The sequence below is a fragment of the Peromyscus maniculatus genome, chromosome 16 (assembly GCF_049852395.1).
Source record: "Peromyscus maniculatus bairdii isolate BWxNUB_F1_BW_parent chromosome 16, HU_Pman_BW_mat_3.1, whole genome shotgun sequence".
NCBI classification, from domain to species: domain Eukaryota; kingdom Metazoa; phylum Chordata; class Mammalia; order Rodentia; family Cricetidae; genus Peromyscus; species Peromyscus maniculatus.
The window spans coordinates 25,508,693-25,527,620 of NC_134867.1; the positions used below are offsets into that span (position 1 = coordinate 25,508,693).

General features: G+C 40.5%; 1 protein-coding gene and 1 long non-coding RNA gene across 3 annotated transcripts in view; one reads left to right on the forward strand and one right to left on the reverse strand.

The window, feature by feature from the left end:
• The window catches only part of Tbc1d32 (TBC1 domain family member 32), a 207,582-nt gene extending 189,498 nt beyond the window's left edge, over nucleotides 1-18,084 (reverse strand). For both annotated transcript variants that reach the window (XM_076552493.1, XM_006981267.4), the window contains exons 1-3: nucleotides 17,598-18,084; nucleotides 14,251-14,412; nucleotides 8,380-8,557 (exon numbers count right to left, since the gene is read on the reverse strand). In XM_076552493.1, coding sequence (XP_076408608.1) covers nucleotides 8,380-8,557; nucleotides 14,251-14,412; nucleotides 17,598-18,037 — 780 coding nt within the window. In that variant the 5' untranslated portion in view covers nucleotides 18,038-18,084. The remainder of the gene's footprint in view (nucleotides 1-8,379; nucleotides 8,558-14,250; nucleotides 14,413-17,597) is intronic.
• On the forward strand, nucleotides 5,874-9,560 carry LOC121823136 (uncharacterized). Its single transcript, XR_006064477.2, has 3 exons — nucleotides 5,874-6,101; nucleotides 7,086-7,172; nucleotides 7,856-9,560. It is a non-coding gene; the product is annotated as an uncharacterized LOC121823136 (long non-coding RNA).
• Nucleotides 18,085-18,928: the final 844 nt, after the last annotated feature.

Below are 18,928 nucleotides of genomic sequence, written 5' to 3' on the forward strand. Positions count from 1 at the left end.
GTCCTTGACCCCTCTGGCTTCACCCCTCTCTTCAGCAGGATTCCCCGAGTTCAGCCTAATGTTTGGCTGAGGGTCTCTGTCTCTGTTTCCATCAGTTGCTGGATGAAGCCTCTTAATGACTGGTCTAGCCTAAGAGCCATGCCACAAAAGTGAGCCCACCCCTTACACTCCCTGGAGTACCCGGACCCACAGGCTGGATGAACCAAAGACCTAGGACAGAACCAAACATGACTGGAGAAAAAAAATAATGTCAATGTACTGATGCCTAATGATACTCTGCTATACTCATGGATTGGTGTCTAGCCCAATAAACATCTCTTAAATGAGAGTCCACACCCAAACAATTAATTCTACTCTATTTGTCCCTTTCAATTCTACTCTTTGTCTTTTTTTCCTACTTTACAAGGTGTATTAGAAAAATGTAACCTTGGGCTAGAGGTGGAGGTCAATAGCACAGCACTTTCCTTCCATGTGTAAGGCTCTGGATTCAGTCTCTAACACTGCACGTGCAAGTACACATTAGTGTGCACACACACAAGCACATACACACATACACAATAGCATACAAGGACAGAAGAAAGAAAAGGCGTAATATAGTTTCGATCTGTTTTCAACTCTATAAAATTCCTTTGTCTTCCCAAACACAGCCATGTTGCTCCTGAAAAATGCTTTTACATATTATACAACTCTTCATTATACCATTCAGCTTACTGCCTGAATTAAAGCTGACCTGCACTATATTAAAGTCTATTTTTTATATTATTGGTTAGCATTGGATAAGCATAAATAACTAGAACATACTTAACTAGATCATGTGACTGTGTCTACTACAGTACTTAAGTGCTGGATTTTCAGTGGTTTGGATGAAAACTCCGGAGGGTGTTAAGTAGTGCCTGTGACTTGATCTGCAAATCACCACATGGATCTGTTGTTGGTAACAGATGTGACCATAACAACGTACAAAGCTTCCAAGAGGATTTGGGACATATTTATATGTGTTAAAGCAGAAACTGAACAAATCACTTCTGAGCATAGCATAAAAGAGAAAAGCAAGAACAAAAGATGGTCAAACTGTTGGTCTAAAAAGAACAACAGTGTTTAGTCATTGTCCTAGTTTTATTGTCAACTGGACACAGCCACAGTGAGGGTCATCTGAGAAGAGGGAACTTTGAGGAATCACCTCCATCAGACTGGCCTATGAGCATGTCTACTGTGGTGATAATGTGTTCCCCAAAATATTGTGCACCCTAATAAACTTATCTGGGTCAGAGAACAGAACAGCAACAGAGGCTAGAAAATGGTGGCACACACGCCTTTAATCCTAACATTCCAAAGGCAGAGATCTACCTGGATCTCTGTGTGTTCAAGGATACAGCCAAGCATAGTGACTCACACCTTTAATCCCAGAAAGTGAGCCTTTAATCCCAGGGAGTGACGGCAGAAAGCAGAAAGGTATATGAGGCATGAAGACCAGAAACTAGAGCTTTTAGCTGGTTAAGCTTTCAGGCTTTGAGCAGCACAGTTTCAGCTGAGATCCATTTGGATGAGGACTCAGAAGCTTCCAGTCTGAGGAAACAGGACAGGCTGAGAAATCAGCAAGGTGAGGTTAGCTGTGGCTTGTTCTGTTTCTCTGATCTTCCAGCATTCACCCAATATCTGGCTCTGGGTTTGATTGTATTAATAAGACCTTTGAAGATTCATGCTACATCTGGCGCCCAACATGGGGCATGAACCCATGACCCTGAGATTAAGAGTCTCATGCTCTACTGTATGAAATATTTTCTTGATTGATCATTGCTATGAGAGGACCCAGCCTACTGTAGGCATCACCAGCTCCATGTAGGGGGCCTGGAAACAAATCTGTAAGGCATTTTCTTAATTGAAAATAGATGGGAGTACCTGGCCCATTGTGGGCATTGTCACCTCTGGGCAGGTGGTCCTGGGTTGAATATGAAATTAGGCTGAGCAAGCCATGAAGAGCAAGGCAGCAAACAGCATCGTTCCACGGCTTTGGTTTCAGCTCCCACCCCCAGGTTCCTGCCCTGACTCCCCTCCCTGATTAAATATGACCTGAGAGTTGTAAGCTGAAATAAATCCTTTCCTCCCCAAATTGCTTTTGGTCATGGTGTGTTATCACAGCAAGAGAAAATATAACTAGGGCACTGGGAAAACACTCAAAATAAATATCTCTTTTTTAAAATTCAAAAAGAAAACCGAGACACAGAAGAGGTTAAGAGCCAAGGTCCTAGTTCATCAATCGCACAGCCATCGATTATTTCAGACTGACTTAGTTCAAGATAGATTCAGAATGAATTAGGCTCACCTGGAATGGCTTTTTTGAGTACCTCTAAAATTTCTGAATTGTGCATCTACTTATAATTAAACTTGAAATACAGACTAAGGTAATTTCAAAATAAAAGTTTTAATACTTTCAAATGTTAAGCTTATTCTAAAATTTCCTAGATGTTTGAGTTATACTAATCAAAACAAAAAAAATTCACTTTTCCTTTAAAGTGCTATATTCAAAAATGCTAAAGTCTATTAATATTTTAAGTTATGAAGAAGCATTTAAGTATTCATAAAAAGGAACATATTAATATGGTTAATCAAAGTAATTCTTTTTCTGGTGTCAAATTGTCTCCTCAAGGGAATAATACCAAAACAAGCAAACAGGTAAACATAAGCTCACACCTGCCCTGCCCAGGTTTTCTCCCAAACTATTTTTTTCAGGCTGGACAATATTATTACTCTCATTCTTAAAATTTTTACAGGGGCTAGAGAGATTGCTCAATGGTTAAGGCCACTGACTGCTCTTCCAGAGGACCTAGGTTCAGTTCCCAGCACCCACACGGCAGCTCACAACTGTCTGTAACTCCAGTTCCAGGAGATCTAATACCCATACCAAAACACTAATGCACATAAAATAAAAATAAATAAAAAATCTGGGCAGTGGTGGTGCACATCTTTAATCCCAGCAATCAGGAGGCAGAGGCAGGCAGATCTCTGTGAATTTGAGGCCAGTCTGGTCTACAGAGTGAGTTCCAGAACAGCCAGGGCTGTTACACAAAGAAACCCTGTCTCAAAAAAGCAAAAAAAAAAAAAAAAAATTCCCCGTCTTCCCCTTTCACCTCTGTATTTTTAAGATTTTTAGGCTCTTGCTTTTCTCTGATTAAACAATCAAACAAAAAAAAAAAAATGAACTCATCAACCAGAGCAGCCAAAGATGGAGGAATCTGCCACATGTTAGTTATGCTATAACTACCCTTACTGTTTGATGAGGCTGAAAACAGCAGTCCCCGTCATCACGGAATGCTCACCAGAACACCACAGAGTCTGGAGGATTGCAGAAGGCGTGTGCCAGAAAATAGGTTAAGCTCCAGACATTAAAGTTTGAGGAGTTGTGGCAAAATAATAATAATACATTAGGTTAATTGGAAATCCACATTCTGAAAAACAGAAGAAAGGCTCTATGCCCAGTATAGGAAAACGGAACTCAACAAAATTCTAACTGGAAGAACTCAAGGCCTGATCTGTTCCCAGGGGGAGGAAAAAAGAATCTATTTCCTTGCCTCTTTCAGCTTCTAGAATCTGTTTCCTGAGTTTCCTGGCCATGTCCTACTTCATCTCCAAGCCAGCAGTTACATAATCCAACAGCCCTGCAGCCTGCACAGTGCCTTCTCCACATGGAGCGCCTTGAGCATTTCTTACATAAACCCTTGTGACTGCACTGGGCCCCAAGGAACCCAAGTCATTTTCCACCTGAAAACCTAAACTTAATAATCAGTAAAAAGGGATGGAGGGATGGCTCAGCAGTTAAGAGCACTGGCTCTTCCTCCAAAGGACCTGGGTTCAATTCCCAGCACCCACATGGCAGTTCACAATTGTCTGTGACTCCAGTTCCAGGGGATCTGGTATCATCGCACAGACATACATGCAGGCAAAACCACAATGTACATAAAAAAGTAAATACATCTTTTAAAAACTAGTATCAGTAAAGTCCTATTTGCCCCAGATCCCATATTCGCAGGTTCTAAAGATTAGCACATGGCTATCTTAGAGAGGGCAATTACTCTGCCCTCCACATGTACCAAAGGATGGCTCATCACAGAGAGAAATTTCCCATAAAGCAAAGAAGAAGCTAATGCCTTAAACAGGTAACAATGTAAGAACAACAGGTAACAATTACTATAAAGCACCTTCTTCATATAAAGTACCATCTCCTGAGGTAGGTTTCCTTTGGCATATAAGAAAATAGCTAGCCCATTACAAAGCACTATAACGTTTGTTCTGTACTGTGCTAAACAGTCTAAGGGGATGGCAGAAATGAAAGAACATTAACTGTAAAATCTTAATGTAATTGGGGACATTCCAATTTCCCAGCAGGAAATGGCCCAACACCAAACTCTTTCATTGCTCTGCTCAAAATTATGGTTCAAAACAATTATCTCTTCTTTATTCTTCGTTATCTCCAAGTCTACACATACTAATAAGAGTCTCCAGTTTCTTCAATAATAGATTAAAAATCCAGATATGATCAAGTTACAATATTTCAAATAATAATGAAATAAAGATTGTGCCATTCACAAAAATGCAACATCAAAAATTTTTATGTTGATTTACAATCACCAGAATGAATAGGTGATCTATAGAATGTGAAACAATCTTTGTCATTTATACGTTAGACAGGGGATTAATGTCTAAAATTAATTTAAGTGCAAAATTAGACACACACAATATCACCCAATCAATAAATGAGTTAATGAACCAAAGAGACAGTCTCAATAAAAGAAATATAAATGGCCAATAAGCATTTGAGACAATGTTCAATATCCTTAGCTGTCAGAAAATGCAATTTAAAACTGCTTTGAGCCAGAGTCTGGTTAGTCCCAGTCAGAATGGCTACCATCACAAAAACAAAGGCTGGTGATGTTTGGGAGGAAGAGATCCTTTACCCAGCTGGGAGAAATGTAAATGAATATAGCCACTATGAAAATCAATATGGATTTGATTTGAGGCTACTCAAAAAACTGAAAATAGAACTATGATATGCTCCAAGTATGCCACTCCTAGGTATATTATATATTCAAGAACTTTAAGTGAGCATACCACAAAGATACTCTGCATCTTTGTGCATGCATGTTTATTGTTGCTCTATTTAATCACTAAGAAATGGAATCACTTTGCATGCCTATCAAAAGATGAATGGATAAAAGAAAGCAGTATATACAATGGAATTTTATTCAGTCATAAGGAATAAATGGAAAATGTACAGAGCTGAAGGTCATTCTGTTAAGAGAGATAAGCCAGACTAAGAATGACAAATGCCATGCTTTCTTTCATTTGCAAAATCTAGATGCAAATCTGTGTGTGGGAAGGTCATGAAAGTGGAAAAGTATAAGAAAAACTCTTTGAGAGAATGAGAGCAGAGGGGACTAGCAAGAGAAAAGCACAGAGGATGCCAGGGGAGTGGAAGATGGGGTAAACAAGAAGAAAGGATAACGACATATATGTATGAAAATATCATAATGAAAACTATTACTTTGTATGCTAACTGTGAATTTTAATTATAGGAAGGAAAAATCCAGATATATTGTCTTTAGGCCAGAGCAAGTGGAGATTTTGAAGGTATCACTGAGCATATCAGTATTTAATGGAGTTGTTAGAAGACACAGAGTCCATCTCTTTGCTTCCATAGAAAGACTCCAGAGTCCAGCAGCAAGTGGTGAGTGGTAACAGGAGCAGCTCTATTACACTAAGCTAGCTTATGGCAACGTGCAGGATCAGTGAGTCGGAAGGGCTAGCTTTCTTGGAGGCTGATCCAAGGTGGTTTCTATGGGAGATAGATGACTTCATAATGGTAAATAGCTTCTCACAGACAGGTGTGTGGTCAGATGATGAACCTCTGACCCTAGTCCCTGAGGAAGAAATACTTATCAGTTCTGCAATCATCATTTCCTTGGCCTATTCTTGTCACTGATTGGTGTGCTACCAATATACACTGGATGAGCTACAGGAGGGAGCTGCCCTGAGAGCCTCCCACTGGTCATCAACCTCACAGTCGTGAAAGAAAACACTGCAGTTGATCATCAGGGAAGACTGGGGTCAGCAGGACCTTTTCACAGTAATTCATCCTGACCCTCATCAGCTTTACCTCCTAAAGTATCTCTTTTCTAAGCAAAGGCATACCCGCACACCTCTCCAAGCTCACAACTCTCAAAGAGCAATCCGGGAAGTTCTAACATTCATACATTTGTTTCAGAGAGTTCAGGCATCCCACAATGTCCTCATGGACAAAGTTCATTTTCAACCCAATTAATCTCTACTGAAACAGTCATATTTATAGAAGATTCAAGTATTGCCTGTCTGTGGGCATCCCAAAGAAAGCCACAGATCTGAAGGCATGGTTTCTTTTGAAGAATCCAAACAAGACAAAATTGAAAAACAAGAATATTTTAAATAATGACTTTGTTCTGGCAAAACCTGAAAGATCTGTTATTCTAGTCACTAGAAATAACTTAGCATTTGGGAATTAGCAACTGATGAACTCCTCACTACTCGATTAAGCTTAGTTAGATCTTAATACTTTCATTTTGGAGATCTATTAACAATGCTTGGTTTTTTTTCTCTTGTGTTTCAGTGTATTAAAAGGGTTCATTAAACAAGTAATATCATTCAATAGTGATCTCCTGAGTCCCAAAATGAAGGTTTCTGTCTTTTAATTTCTGAAGATGCTTGGTCAAACTATTAATCCAACCCCACTTAATGCAGTTAAGTCATCTTCTTCCCAAGAGCTCATGAACAAGAAATTATCACGGGCTATAAGGTGGAAAACCCCCAATATTGATCACATCCTCTGTCATGTCACAGAATCAGCCTGGCTTGTAAAGTTCACAGCTCGACACAGTCTCCCCTGACCAGTGATGCAAGAGCAACTAAGCCCAGCAATGCCAAGTCTGCTTGGGCTATTTCCAGTCCCAATGGTGGCTGCTGTGCATCTTTTTTTCATGTTTTATCTGAACTCCTCAAATCAATTTTTGAAACATGCTTATGGTCTACTTTGTAATTATGTCCTCCTTTATTTGCAGCACTAGAGATAAAGCCCAGGCCCTGAGACACATGGAAAAGCAATCTATACCCACCGCAGAGGGGCAGGAACCTTCTCACAGGTGGAGGTTTGTGACAAATGATGTATAGCTAATCCTAAAGGTCTAGACTTCCTTTTCAGTTGTACATATTTCAAAAACAAAATCATTACGGGCAGGCGGGCAGACAGACAGTGTTTAGCCTGGAAGCCTGTTGGGGGGCTCCTGGCACACGTCTAGCTGGTTTCTTTGTCTTATATTCAGACTAATCTAGTCTTAAGCCTTTCTTTTTCCAGTTCTATTGTAGTCAAATGACAAGTATTCCTACCTAGAGCCTGGTTAGAGGAAACTGAAGAGCGCTGTCCCTGGTTTCTGTGGATGTGACAAAGCAACTCAGAGGGGAAAGGACTTTAACTTACAATCACAGGTTACAGTTCACCATGGAAGGGAAGTCACAGAAGCAGGAAGGTGAGCAGTTAGTCACACCACACGCACAGCACAGCGGAGAGCAGAAAGGACTAAGAATGCATGCTTACCTGTGCTCAGATCTCTCTCTGCACTGCACAGTCCAGGATCCTCTGCTTACAGAACGGGACCACCCACGGTGGGCTGGATCTTCTAGTACCAACTAACATTAGCATCCAAGATACCTCTCCACAGACATACCCACCTGCCAACCTCATTTGGACAACCCCAGGTGACGCGCAGTTGCGTCAAGTAGACAGTTAAAACTAACCGTCACGACCGCGAACTTTTTAGTTGTTTGTTTTTAGCTCCTAGGACGGGGTCTTGGTATGGATGCAAGGCAGGTGGCCTCAACCGCATGATCCCCCTGCTTCAGTCTCCACAGGGCCAGGGTTAGTCTTGTGCCACCACACCAGACTGACTAACCTCAAACCGTTTTACATTCGAGAACTTTTAAAGTTTGAAACTGACAATTTACAGCCACTTTCAAGCCCAGAAAATGCATAAATGCTTTATCTCCACCTCTCAGCTACATCTCAGTTAGTTAAACTTTGGTAAAAATTGACAATAAACTGTTTCAACTAATGCTTAAAGAGATTTGTTTCAACCCTTATTATATTACTATTTTTCATTCAAAACCTAATTTTTCAGTTAAGAATTACCTGAGACATAATTAAACAAACAATTCTGTAATATAGTACTTCATGAACCAAATCCTAATAGATTTGTTTGTTTGTTTTCTGAATCTTTACACTGGAAAACCGAGAAAGCACACATGTAAGTTAGAGATTCCTCAAGACTGTGGAGAATGAGACTGGGAACAGGAGCCCACCTGGTTGAAGGAGGAGTCACTGTCGGAGCAATTGTCCGTACAGCAGCTGCCGCTCGTGTCCTTCTCCATCTTCCTCTGTCTGTCCTCACTCCGCGTCTCATCGTCTTCAAACTTGTTGATCATCGACTCCACCACCACCATCATGATGGTCTTCAGGGAGTGCATCATGTCCTTATACCTTCAAATCCAATGGACACTCAATAAGAGACCTCAACACTCGAGTACGCTTTCTTTTTTCTATGAAAAGGAAAATTCTTTCAGAGCATAATGCTGACAAGGAAAAATCTAAGTTTCCGGTTTCATGAAAAAGGCAAAACAGGCTGATGAAATGGAAATAAGGAATCCCCAAAGTATATTATTTCTCACAATTTCTCATCTAGAAATATGAAGTAATGTGATAAAATCAATGTAATTCTAAGCCAAGCTGTTCCAGTGGCATGTGTTCCTGTGACCAGAGACACAATCAAATGTTCACAACGTGTTTCCAATACCCAGTTCACTCACGTCTGTCGCTCACCACATTTCTCTCTTCTCACCTCCCTTCCCATCTTTCCTCATATCCGTGGGCCCCCACAGCCCCAGTTGAGACCTTCTATGTTTTCTCAGTATCTAAGTAGGAGTAAAGCACTCAGCATGTGTTTTCAAAGAAAAGCCACAAGACCAATAGTCAGGAGTGGCAGGACACAGATTCCTGAAGTAAGACTTAAAACTGGAAATTTTCTAGATCCCCTTAGCTCTATAAGTCTAAAAATGTCTCCAAGAGAGGAAATATAATTTTTAAAAACTTATAATTTTATTTTTGCTTTATTATTTTGTGTGTATGGGTGTTTTGCATATGAGAAACAGAGAGAAATATATCTATAAATTCAATGCAGGCCTGGCCTATTAAGAGAGTTCCAGGCCAGTCAGTGCTATATATTGAGACTATGTCTCAAAGAAGCAAAGAGCTGTTCTCTCCTTTCACAGCAACTGGATAATAGCTAAACTTTGCCCTCAGCATCTTTTGCAGTTAGGTGTGTTCACATGCGCATCATGATTTCTCTATTCCTTTTAAATTTACAATTTGGTGATGTAGTGAGGTCTGCATGTAATCCCGGCCCTCTACGTGGAGACAGGAAGATTTAATTCAAGTCTGCTTCAAGAGAAGAAAGTAGAAAGAAGGAAGAAGAGAAGGAGGATGGGGGAAAAAGGGGAGGAAAGAAGGACAAGGAGGAAACGCTGAAAGACAGACAGACAATTTGGCAATCTAGTGAAAAAGTATGAAAAGTACAACATGAAGATTATTTCATGCACTGAATATCTGAAATTTCCATTTGGACATAAATGTTTCTAACAGGCATTTTATTAAAAGGCTCCCATGAATTCTTCTGTAAGAACTACCATGAAAATGGTCAGAAGGGAAAAGGGTGTAATGATCTTTTAAAAACCTAAGTACCTGTTCATTAATATCAAGGGTTAAATTAACCGGAATGCAACATCAGCTACTGCAGCTTTTAGAAAGCAAAGGGAAGCAGATATAGACTATAGATATCATCTACACATTCCTATAATGCCTCAAGAAATATTCAAATAAAGGCCAGGAAAGTAAAAAGCTTCAAGAAAAGAAAATCAGAATAACAATGGAAATCTGCCCACATGCTTCCAAACTCACTGAATAACACAAGAGACATGAAAGGAAGTTCTTCCATGTGCCGGTGTTAAATAAATAAACATAAAAACATTTAATTAGTGAAATGGCTTATAATTACCACAATAAAAATGTACTGTGGCCACGTGAGCTCTAAGTAACTTTTCAAGGACCACAAAAAAATTACTTCTAAGAAAATAATACTCTGTACAACTTAGAGTCTATCATCCATAGCTCAAAGGGCACAAGACAGCATTCATTAAGTACTTTCAAGTCTTTGTGAAGTAATGATTACTGTTTTAAATTTTATGTATGGATGAACTAAAGGACAGCAGAGTTAAATAGCTTACCCAGAAATGTTTTTAAGTAATTTCCTAACAAGATCATCTATTCTTGTTGGAATAAGCTGCTAGACACAGACCACTAGGTATTAAAATATTGTCCAAAGAGGAACAGAATTCCTGTATTTTTCTATAAAATAAGAAATAAGACATTTTAGCCAGGCATAGTGGTACGTGTCTATAATCCCAGCGCTCAGGAGGCAGAGGGCAGATGGATCTTTGTGAGTTCAAAGCCAGCCTAGTCTACAAAAAGAGTTCCAGACCAGCCAGAGCTGTTACACAGAGAAGTCTTATCTTGAAAAACCAAAAATTAAAAAAAAAAAGAAAGAAATTTTAACTTTATTGACTCTACTCCCTATGTTAGAGGTTTGAACTAGCTATTTATATTGATATACTGCCATTTCATTCCAATAAATAACACTTGTCACAAGAGAAACAGAACTCCAGTCCAGACTAAATTTTTAAGCTTAGTTTAAAAATAAATTAGAATTAATGCTCTATAATACAACAGATAATAAATACTCGAGCATAAATTCCAGTATCTCTAATACTGGGGTTGGCAGAATACTATCTGTGGTGGTGTTTTAAAACAGAATGGCCCCCATGGGCTCAAGTATTGAATTCCTTGGTCCCTAGCTAGTGAAATTTTTCACAGCAACAGAAAAGTAATTAAGATATTTAATTGACCTAAATTGACTTTCCACTAAATAAAATTTTACTGAAACACATGCACATTCTTTCTACTATATATTATTTTTGGTTGTTTTCATATTGTTGATAAATACACAGATAGTAAAACCTCATGTGCTTATTGTATGCCCCTTTATAAGAGGCTGCAGAGACCAAGGGGTCCAACTCCCCCTTCCCCCCACAGCACCGTGTGGAAGCTGCCACAGCCAGAGGGATCTGAGACCCTCACCCATCAGATCAGTGAGGTGTACCAGCAATTCACTCTTTTTATTTCTTATTCTGTGTTATTTAACTTCCACTTTTGTATATGCCTCATGATGGTTTTGCTTTTGCTTGTATAGTGCTCTGTTAAGTTTGGGGACACCTGCTATGTCTCTCCATCCAGTTTACCAGCGCAGTAACGTAAGAAACACAAAGCAGGACAAGATGACTCTCCCAAAAATCACTAAGACTGCAGTGATGGCATCTGGTGAGAGAAACAGGAAGTCACAGGCAGAAACTCAAAGGAATGATCATAAACACAGATGTGTATATGTGTGTATTCAAAGAAGAAAATGAGCTTCTCGTGGAGAATACAACCAGCTGGATGAAATACAGCAGGTACTGCAAGATATGAAAAAGCAATTCCACAGAGATAGAAATACTGAATAAAGAGGATATCGGAAATGCTAGAAATGGAAAACGCAGTAAATCAAATGGAAAGCTCTGTGGAAAGTCCCCCGAAGAGGATAGATCAAGGAGAGAACAGAGTAACGGAGCGAGAATACAAAGCTGGGGAACTGCAGCAGCAAACAAAGAAAAGGATAAAACAGTGAGTCCCGGTGAGAACCCCAAGTTATACACAATACTCTAAGATGCCAATCCAGGAAGACACGGGAGGTATTGAGGACACCAGACAGACAAGACCAGAAAAGAACCTCTCATCATCACACATTATGTTACACTAAATATAAAGAACACAGAGAGTACACAGGAAGCAACAGGAGAAAAACACCAAATCATGTACAAAGACGAGCCCATCAGAACAACAGCAGATTATTCAACTAAAGCTTTAAATCCAGAAGAGACTAGACAGATGTCATGTTCTCAAAGACAACTGCCAGTCCAGACTACTGTCCCCACAAAGCTTTTTGTCATAAAAATCAGGAGCATCTATCTACTTGCCGCCTCTGAGAACACCAGCTCACCATAAAGGCAGACAGCCACCTAGGGTGAAAAGATGGGGAGAGGTGTATCAAGGAAATGGGCCTAGGAAGCAAGCGGAAATCAGTAGACAGAAAGAAATCATTAAGATCAGGGGAGAGAGGTACTTACCAACCCCTAACCCTGGCTAAACAACTACTGACAGTTGATAGCTTCTGGGAGAAAAGTAACTTTCTTTAAAGCTGTGCCTCTAGGTAGGTCCACCACGCTCCAGTGGATGGTCCCAGACTCATATATGGGTGGCACTAATTGTACTCAATGGGGTCATAAAACAAACAACAGGACCAGAAGTTATAAGGCTGGAAGGGTGAGGGGGGTGGGTCTAGGATGAGTCAGGCAGAGAAGTGGGGGTAAATATGATCAATATCCATCATACGCACACAGGAAATTCTCAAGCAGTGAATGAAAACATGTTCTTAAAAGACCAGGGCAGAAATTAATAAAGTTAATGAAGAGTTGTTTCTTTGAAAAGACATACAAGGCTGACAAACCCTTTAACAAAACTAAAGAAAGAAAAGACCCAAATTATTAGGTCTTACCTTGAAAACATCATCTACTAAAACTGGAAGATCTAAAAAGAGTGGGTAACTTTCTAAATGCATGTGACCTACAAAATTAAACCAAGATGAGATAAACAATGGAAAGAACTCTGTAACAAGCAGTGAGGTTGAGACAGTAATTAAAAATGCCCCAACTAAAGGAAAGTCCAGGCCCAGCTGGATTGATTCACTGATGAATTTCATAAAACCTTTGAAGAAGAGCACCATTGCTTCTCAAAGCATTCCATAGACTACAAAAGGTGGGAACACTACCAAACTTTTTTTTTTTTACAAAGCTTACACATTGGAGAAAAGACAGCATCTTTAAATGGGGCTGGAAAAACTAAATTCCTCCATTTAGAAGAAACTAAATCCATATATGTATGTGTGTGTGTGCACAAAAGTCAACTACACATAGATCAAGGACCTCAACAAAAGACCTGATTGTCTGAAACTGCTAGAGGGGAGTGTACTTCAAGATATATAAGAGGCAAGGATTTTCTGAATAGGACTTGAATCACTCAGAAAATAAGGCCAGTATCTACAACTGAGGTTTCATGAGATGTAAAGGACAGGAAATTGCCAATTAAGAGACAGCCTACATAATGGGAGGAATCTGTCAGCTATATATGCTACAGAGGATTAGTATCTAGAATATACAAAGAATTCAAAAAAACTAAACATCAAAACAAACAAGTAGTCCAAAAAAAAAAAATTAGTCATGAACCCAAACAGAGAGTTCTCAAAAGAAAAAAAAAAAATGTCTAACAAATACTTTAAAATGTTCAACATTGCTAGCTACTAGGGAAATGTAAAGTAATGCTACTCTGAAATTCCATCTCACCCCTTTCCGAACGGCTATCATCAAGAAATCAAATGACAACAAATGCTGGTGAGGATGTGGGTGAAGAAGAACCTTGACCCACCTTGTCCACCATTAGCAGGAATGCAAACTGGTGCACCCACTACGGAAAGCAGTGTAAAAATCTTCAAAAACCTAAAAACAGAACTACCATAGGCTGCAGCCATGCAACTTCTGGGCATATACCCAAGAGACTCTCTATCCTATTGCAGAGATATTTGTGCATCCATATTCACTGCTGCCATATTCACAATAGCTAGGAAATGGACTCGGCCTAGATGTCTAACAATTGATGAGTAGATAATGAAACTGTGATACCTATATACAGTGGATTTTTATTCATCTATAAAGAAAAATAGAATTTTGGGGAAAATGGAGCTGGGAAATACTCCATTAAGTGACGTATCTCAAACCAACAAGAAAAGCACCATGTGTTTCTATCATATGTGGAGCCTAAGTTTTTATTTTTAGAACTGAGATCTTGATTTGGGGTGTCTGCAGAGGTCAGAAAGCTAGAGAGAGTGTGGGAGAAGGGAAAATTAGAGGGATGACAGGGTGAGGAGATACATATATTATAAAATACAAATGTAATATTTATGTCATACTCACTCTTTAGACTCCTGAGTTCTCTTGGTAACATGCTGTACCACAGTGTCATAACCAGATTCCTCACCCTGATTCTGATCAGATGTGCACTTTTCCATTTCTTCTTCAATCATAGATCCCAACGTGTTACATATGTGCTGTCTAAGGTATTTCACAAATTCATAGCTGAAACAAACATAGAAACAAAACACAGTAAATATCAGTCTCACTTATGAACAAGATGCAAAGAATTTAGCACACAAAGGCCTGTAACATGCAAAGATTTCTTGCCTTGTTATTAAGAAAACAAATAACAAATACTGGCAAGGAGTCTCCAGTCCTTGAATCTATCTTATTCATTGGGGGAGTTAAGGCAGGGGAGCAGGGTTCCTCTATGTAGCTCAGGCTGGCCTCTAACTCAAAATCCTTCTGCATCAGCCTCCTCCATCCTGGGATTACAGGTGTATACCACCATGCCAGCAAGTTCTGTATCTCAGACTGACCAATCCTCCTGCTTAAGAAAATACCTGACCAACTGACCTTGGTACAATCCAGCCACATTACTGAAAGGAAGTGAGAATCCTAACGTAGAAACAGTTTACTGCATGGTATTTCCTTATGCTTTGATATTTTTCTTGCAAAATAGGCCATATGCATACATACATATATTGTATATACACTATTACTTTAAAGATAAATTGAAAAAGGTTTAAACTTCCTTTCAGTGATAGTAGAAACTATTTTTTTAACATATTCTCCTCCAGCTGAGAGTAGAGTCCAATTTTAAAGATAAAAAAAGGTAGATAGAGAAATGAAAGTCCTAAACAATGCACATCTGAATCTCATGGAGTATTCTTTGCTCATAAGGAAGGACACCTGGAAGTAATCCCACCCCTAAGCAGCTCAAGGTGAACTGCAATAATCCTCATTGTTTCCTCCACTAATGAAAGCCTTTTTGCTTACACAGGAAAATGTTACTAAACTAAGGAAAGACATTCACGTTTCCACTCTTCCTTCTCCAGTGCTATTACCTACACTTCCCAGGAAAACCCAGTGACTGTTTTTCCATGGTGACTTTCTCAGAACATTGATACAAAACCACAGAAAACCAAAAACTATATTTTATAGTGTCATATATGTGTCATATGTCATAAATGTCATATATCATACTTATATGATAAGTACATAAAGCATATATTCTCTTCTCCCCTTCTACAGGCCTCAAGTATTTTCTGCCATACTAAAGGAAGGGATGAGAACATGGAACTTCTAGAAAAATACATACAGCTTAGAGAAGAGGCTGCTGAAGGACAGGACAGGCTAGCATCTCTACACTTCTACGTGACAAATCTCTGGGATGGTATTACCTACATTAGTTTCTCCTCTAATGACCACACTGGCTCCCACTTTGGTTTATTATACCTGAAATTACATTATTTACTGACTCAATTGTCTCTGGCACCATCTTCTTATAAAAATGCTCATGATCCAGAAACTCATATCCCAAATAAGCTTTTTAAAATGTGGAATGATAAAAGGGAGAGATAATTGCAGACCATAGAAATATCAAGGTAACGGCATGTTAATGAAAATCTTTATGTAAACTAGTTTGAGAATCTAGATAAAACTGAAAAATTCCTGAAATACAATACTAAAAATACTGACTTATTTACTATTTTTAAAGCACAGATGTGCCAGGTGTGGTGGTGTATGCCTATCATCTCAGCTCTCCAGAGGCAAAGACAAGTGGAGCTCTGTGAGTTCTAGGCCAGCCTTGTCTACAGAGCGAGTTCCAGGCCAGTCAGAGCTAAACAGTGAGATTCTGTCAGAAAGAAAAACAAACAAAAACCAAGCAAATGGAGATTAATAAATTCCACTTTTATTAGAGAAGATGCCAAATTTTCTATATTGTGCTTTTTTTCCTCTTTTTTTTCCCCTCTTTTCTTTACCTTTTTTTTCCCCCTTAAATTTTTCAAGACAGGGTTTCTCTCTGTGTAACAGTCCTAGCTGTCCTGGAACTTGCTTTGTGGACCAGGCCAGCCCTCAAACTCACAGAGATCTGTCTGCCTCTGCCTCCAAAGACCTGCAATTAAAAGCGTGCACCACCACCCGCCCGGCTATATTGAGATTTTTAAATAATAAACCTATAACAAAAAGAACTGATTGCAAGTATATCTAAAGAATAATAATATTGTCCAATAACTGAGATTAGCAGCAACATAATATGGAAATAAGCAAAAATAAAGGAAGCCATAGGCACAACCGTAAAATGTAAAAAATCAAGCTGGGCAGGGTGGCACATGATCCCATCACTTGGGATGCTGAAATAGAACAGTAACTTCCAGGCTAGCCTAGGGGACACGGCAAGCAGGCCTCAAAAATTAGTATTCAATTGGAAACTCTACAGCGATTCTTTCTACATCTTTCAAAGATTCCCTGGAGAACCTGAGGAAATCAGAAAGGACAACCCAGAATACAACAAGTAGAAAAATAACATGAAAGGCCTGAAGGAACCCCTAACGCCCATTTTCAGACAAACTGAACTTCAAGTTATCCAAAAGTCAATAAAAGCACCATAAAGTGTCTCCTATCATACATGAGACCCTGGGTTCCATTCCCAAGCACCAGAATGAATTAAGTAGATAAGCAGATAAAAGCGGCATCACAAGAAAAATGGCTATGAGACCAAATAAAATGCAAACACTAGGTTTAAAAAAAAAAAAAAAACTACAACTAATCATAACCCGGGGGCCTGGAGATACTACTTCGAAACTGAGAAACTTAACTCGGTATATGAACAAACTCCAAAGAAATGCACAGATCTCTAAAGATCTTTAAGTCTAAGGTGCGTTTATATTTTTAGAGTCGATTCTGGTAGTGACTGACAACTTCCTTTCTCCGTTTCTTCTCCATGCTGGGCCTCTTGTCAAGGGATCCAGGGCATTTGCATGGGTGCCCTACCTCTTCACAGGCACCCAGACCTGCTTCAGTATGGGAGCCCGTCGCAGTGTTGAGTGGCTGACTACTGCAGGTGGTGAAGTAACAGACCAGCACACGGGGATCTTGGGGGGTCACTACTATGTAAAGTGAAAGGAATCCCTTTAAGAGGTTAAGACTGTTCTTTAAAGAACATGAATGGTTTACAACTGATGTTCTTAAGCCGCTGTGAGAGCAAAGAAACGCAGGCAGAAAAGGCTCTGGAAAACCAGTTTGAAAAAATAAATAAATTCGGCACTGGGACAAATGATAGAAAAACTGAACCACTAATTACTGATCTTTAACAAGAATCAAATGAATCTCCTTCACCGAATCGTTTCCACCTTTCCTGCACCGGTGGTTTGTTTGCTTAAGAACTTAAAACTCGACTTTACTTGTGGAAATTTTCGTCAGTTTCCTCCAGCCGCAAGAGGATCTCCTCTGCGCACTCCAAGGAGGGAGCGCCGGTGATCTTCTCCTTCACGCTCTGGAACAGCTGCCGGAGCATCGCCTGCAGCATCCCCTCATCCCCGCCGGAGAAATGGGCCATTCTGTGCAGCCGTCCGTCCTCGGCACCCACGGCGGGGTCGCCACCAACACACACCACTGCGCACGCGCGGCCCGGTCCAATCGCGGCCGGCGCGCAGCGTCGTTCCCTAGGAAACCACCGCCAGCGTCCGGGGGCGGGGCCGCGGTTGAGTGGCTTTCTGCAGAAGGAAAAAAAAACACAAAACGAAACTCTGGGTTTGGAGACCCGGAGCAAGCTGAGGACGGCGTTCAATGCTTGACGTTGGGCGGAACCAGCAAAGCTCAGGCCGCCCACCGACCTCAACATCAGACCCTTCAGGCTCTGCGGGGCGAGCCTGACCGGAACGCCCCGCTGCGTCTGACGTCAGCTCGCCGACGCGGCGCGGGTTGGGGTGAATCCAGGAGGAGACCCGTTCCTCTCTGGACCTCGACCTGCAGGTGGGAAGGGGAAAGAGTGGCAAGCGGCAGTCAATAAAAGCCGAACAAGCCAGGCGTTGGTGGCGCACGCCTTTAATCCCAGCACTCGGGAGGCAGAGCCAGGTGGATCTTTGTGAGTTCGAGGCCAGCCTGGGCTACCAAGTGAGTTCCAGGAAAGGCGCAAAGCTACACAGAGAAACCCTGTCTCGAAAAAAAAAACCCAAATCAAAGCCGAACAAAAGAAGCCAGGCTGGGATTCGGCTGTGTCAACTGGACAGTGGATGAAATTTAAAAAAGAAAGAAAGAAAAGGAAAAACTGTTTTCTTACAGTAGCTAACACCTGTTGAGCGGCTGCAGCTTACCAAGCACCGCCTGCCTGTGAAGATGGCCCTTCCTATGGTGACAGATAAGAAATTAATAATTCACTACGGGGCAGTTACTAAAGAAATGCCCCGTGACAGACTGGAAGCAGCTCTCGAACCCTCGTCCCTAGCTAAGGAGCTAGGGACAAATGGCTTCTGGGAGCTAGAGAGTCAGTTGTCTTTCAGGGTGTGGCCATGCTCAAATGGATGACGCAACGTCCATGAGACTGACAGAAAAAAAAGTGGACTCGGTATTTTGTTGTTTGTTTTGATTTTTTAGGTCTGGAGAGGTAGGTTGGTGGTTAAGAACACTGGCTGCTATTCCAGAGGACCCGGGTTCAATTTCCAGCACCCACATGGTGGCTCACAACCTTCTGTAAGTCCAGTTCCAGGGGATCTGATGCCCTGTCTCGCCTCTG